The sequence below is a fragment of the Ambystoma mexicanum genome, chromosome 4p (genome assembly GCF_040938575.1).
Source record: "Ambystoma mexicanum isolate Mex_15411 chromosome 4p, UKY_AmexF1_1, whole genome shotgun sequence".
NCBI lineage: Eukaryota > Metazoa > Chordata > Amphibia > Caudata > Ambystomatidae > Ambystoma > Ambystoma mexicanum.
In genome coordinates, this window is record NC_090927.1 from 847,610,462 (window position 1) to 847,614,478 (window position 4,017).

Below are 4,017 nucleotides of genomic sequence, written 5' to 3' on the forward strand. Positions count from 1 at the left end.
ACCACGCTACATGGAGCGACATGCAGGGCAGAGATCCTGACTTCTCGGTGAGTTGCATGTTAGGCTCATGGAAATGCGATGTGGGTAGGTGATTGGGGGGAGAGATGCATACTTCACCTGGCTGAGATGAGGGGAGAGATGCATACTTCACCTGGCTGATGCATACTTCACCTGGCTAAAATGGGGGGGGGGGAGAGATGCATACTTCACCTGGCTGAGAGTGCCTGAGAGAATGGACCATGCTCATAACCCAAAGCAGGCCAGACGGACCTGACACCTGACCCCAAAATGCAAGACGTAAACTGCCCTACCATGAAAATGATGCAGTGTTACAATCATCCCATAGCCATCAACATGTGCACTGTACATAATCAAACCGTATCCCCCGCAACACAATGCAGCTACAAGCAATTAGTATGGCCAATGCACAGCACCAAATACCATCAACAGAAAGGACAGTGCTCCATTATTGCGTACAAAGGAGTCACATGAGGGCCAAATACATTACAACACCACTACACTAACACAGATGTCCACCAAAACTGCATGTCACCATTTTTCGTGCATAGTGAGAGCATCATGAGGCTGCCATCAACAGTGACAGAATGTAAGCATAGAAATGACTGCACATCAGCCAGATCATGGCAACAACCAGCACCAGCGTGGACTAACACAGTGCATGATCACTCACAAGGAATAGGACCCCCCTGCGCCCACTAGATGATGGCACGCACACCTGTCCATAGGAGGAATACACACATAGCAGTCACATCGTGTGTCTCTATTCATGCATGGATATGTGGTAGCAAACAGGAAATAAATGCATGCTATGGTGTCATTGATACAGGTCCCATATGATGTGATGACTTACACATATAGATTGTTGCCCACATGCAGGTGATGCAGGCTATCCCTTGAAGAGGTGGCTCCTTACCCCAGTCCGGAACCCGCAGAACAGGCACGAGGAGGGCTACAATTGTGCGCATACACGTACCCGTGTGGTGATTGAGCAGACATTTGGCCTCTTGAAGGCACGGTTTTGCTGCCTCAGCAGGTCTGGTGAGGCACTCCTGTACGGCCATGAGAAGGTGGGCAAGATCGTCATGGCATGTGTCATGCTACACAATATGTGCATCAGACGGAATGTGCCTCTGCCCCCTGACGCTGAACTGCCAGAACCTGACGATGAGGATGAGGAGGGTGGAGATGTGGCTGCACTTCAGGGAGGCAGCGATGCACAGGAGGGACGTGACATGCGCCTGACTCTGATTAACCAATGTTTCTAGCACACATGGATGGGGGGTGTGACATGGAGGTGGCACTCAGGGCACTGGGTGTGTCAGGGACACGTACACTGTAGACTGTTCACCAATAAAGCACACGTACACAATAAGCAATGTCGACACATGTGAATTATGATTTTCCAATAGGTGTATTAAATAAACATAACAAAGTGCACAAGCCCTCCACCCCACACACCCTCTCCCCCTCAACTCCCCCACACACCCTCTCCCCCTCCTCAACTCCCCCACACACCCTCTCTCCCCTCCCCATCAACTCCCCCACACACCCTCTCCCCTCCCCCTCAACTCCCCCACACACCCTCTCCCCCTCCCCCTTCAACTCCCCCACACACCCTCTCCCCTCCCCCCAACTCCCCCACACACCATCTCCCCCCTCCCCACTCAACCTCCCCACACATGGTGTGCACTTGCATGCACCGTAAGTCAACATGAGTTCAGGATGCCTGCCAGAGCCCACACCCCTTCTCCTCTTCCGGCATCAGGTGGACCCTTGACCGACCTGCGCAGGTTCCATCTAGACCTACGCATGGGGCTGGTCCTCGTGGAGCTAGCATTCGACGATGTGGCAGGTTGTTCGGCCACCTGTGCCGGGGCCATGGCCTGCATTGCTGCCACCATTTGTGAGAGTACCTGCCTCATCGCTGCCAATTCGCTACAAATTTCTTTGGAGCTTGTCTCAATTGCAGATCTGATGGAAGAGGCACATTCCCTCATCTCATCCCTTGCATGTCCACATTCTGTGATATACTGGGTTAACAGCCCTGCCAGCTCATCCTGCCGCTGTTGAATCGCCCTCATCCCCTCTTGGCTGATTGGGACACTGGTGGAGCTATGATGTGCCACTGGCATCGTTGGTTCCTCAGGCAGGCTTTGTGGGGGGCTGAAACTAGCGGCCCATGACTCCCAAGGAGACATCTCTTGCCTGTTGATGTTGTCAATGCTGGTTGGTGAGAGTTGTGGCGAATGCAGTGGCGCAGTAGCGACAGTTGTGCCTTGTGTGAGACTTTCAGCCTCATCGTCGGACACGGCTGCTGTGGCAGCTGTCTCCCCAACAATACTGCTGACACCCGAAACAGTGCCTTCAGCCACTGGCTCCTGGGTCTTGGTGGCTGGTGTGGGTGCTGTGGTTTTGGAAGTAATGGAAATTGGTGGTGGAGGTACTGGGGTTGTCTTGCCCTTGCGCAAAACTGCAGCTTGCCCTCTTCCCCTTGATGTAGAGGGGCAGCCTGGTCCCTGGCCTTCTTGTGGGGTGTTGCGGCATCCTCCCTAGTGTCCTGCTCATCAGTGTCTGATTGCGTGCCTGTGGGGGAGCAAGAGAGGGAGGGCATTAGTGATGGGTCAACATGCATCAGGCATGCATTGGGTTTGCTGTTTCTCTATGGAATGGCAGGAGATTGCCATTGGGGTATTGACATACGGGTTGCTTGGCTTTTGGGTGGGTAATGAAGGGATGCGTCTGGGAAGAGACATATATGGGGTGCATCATGCATGTGGACGAGTTGGTGCTGTGCACTGCCTGTAGGCAGTCTTGCAAAAATGTGTCTGGTGGACCCTGCCTTCCATCATTGCACTGTCAGTTCAGGGGGACATCATCGTTTAGTACTTTACAGTGTTTGTTTTGTGACACCTACCTGCATCTGCCGAAGACGGGGCTCCTCGCTCCATGTCCCCCACTCCTTCTATGGCCTCCATCCCTATAGTGCTTGCGCAGATCTCCTCCCACAGTTGCAACTTGATGGGGGAGTCCGCACCACCCCTGTTTCCAGTTGACCGTGAGGATGTTGCACACACGTAAGCGCAGGTCGTCCCAGCGCTTCCGGACGTCTTTTGGTGTGCACGGGGTTGTGCCAACGGCACTCACCTTCTGCGCCACCTCTGCCCATATGGCCTTCTTGCGCAGCAATGCGGGTCGGGATATGTTGGTAGAGAAAACCACCTCTGCATGTTCTTGCAGCGTCTCAGCGAGCATGTTTAGCTCCTCCTGTGAGAAGCGCTCCTTGTGCAGGTGATCTGTGCTTTTTTTGAGAGATTTTGGCATTCTTAGATGCTGCAGGTTATAATACAGGTGTGGAAGAGTTGTGGTCGGGATTGGGGTCCTGGTTACTCAGGATGGCAATGGATTGTGTTTTTAAAGATGGCCGCCGTGCTCTTTCCCGTTCCGGTGCAATGACGCTAGTTCCGGTTCCGCTCATTAGCGGTCACCGCTAATAGCTAATAGCGGTGACCGCTAATACAGATGGCTTGGATGGGGGTGGAGCCAGCTACTCTTCGCGCAATGCCGGTAAGGGCGATTTTTTGCACTTTACCGGCATGGCGCAGAGCTTGTGCCTGCCAAGTTGTAATAGGCCGCTTTTAGCGGTCTATTACCAGCACGGACACGGTATTTGCTCCATGCCGTTAATGACCGGTACTTACCTCCAACCTCGTAATGACCCCCAATGAACCCCAATGAACCTTATGAACACATCTAGGTGCATGCCGAGTTAAAGTGGCCAGGAAGCGAAGTATTAAGACCCATGAGAGATGTTGGGAAGCAGGCCAGGTGAACGCGGCTAATACAGAGTAGAGCTAGTAAATCCTGGGAGCTCAGACAAAGCCACTAGTAGAGGGAGAGAAAACGGTGGCTGGAAGCCCAGCGCAAACACGGGAAGCTGCGCTAGAACTCACTCAGGACAGTAGTGGAACGCTAGTTAGCAGGATGATCCTTGATGAA

General features: G+C 53.1%; 1 protein-coding gene across 1 annotated transcript; it reads right to left on the bottom strand.

Moving 5' to 3' along the window:
* Positions 1-1,727: 1,727 nt before the first annotated feature.
* LOC138452867 (myb-related transcription factor, partner of profilin-like) lies at positions 1,728-3,342 on the bottom strand. Its single transcript, XM_069605214.1, has 2 exons — positions 3,096-3,342; positions 1,728-2,425 (listed from the first exon to the last, which is right to left on the bottom strand). The coding sequence occupies exons 1-2, from the start codon at positions 3,340-3,342 to the stop codon at positions 1,728-1,730; spliced, it is 945 nt and encodes a 314-aa protein (XP_069461315.1).
* Positions 3,343-4,017: the final 675 nt, after the last annotated feature.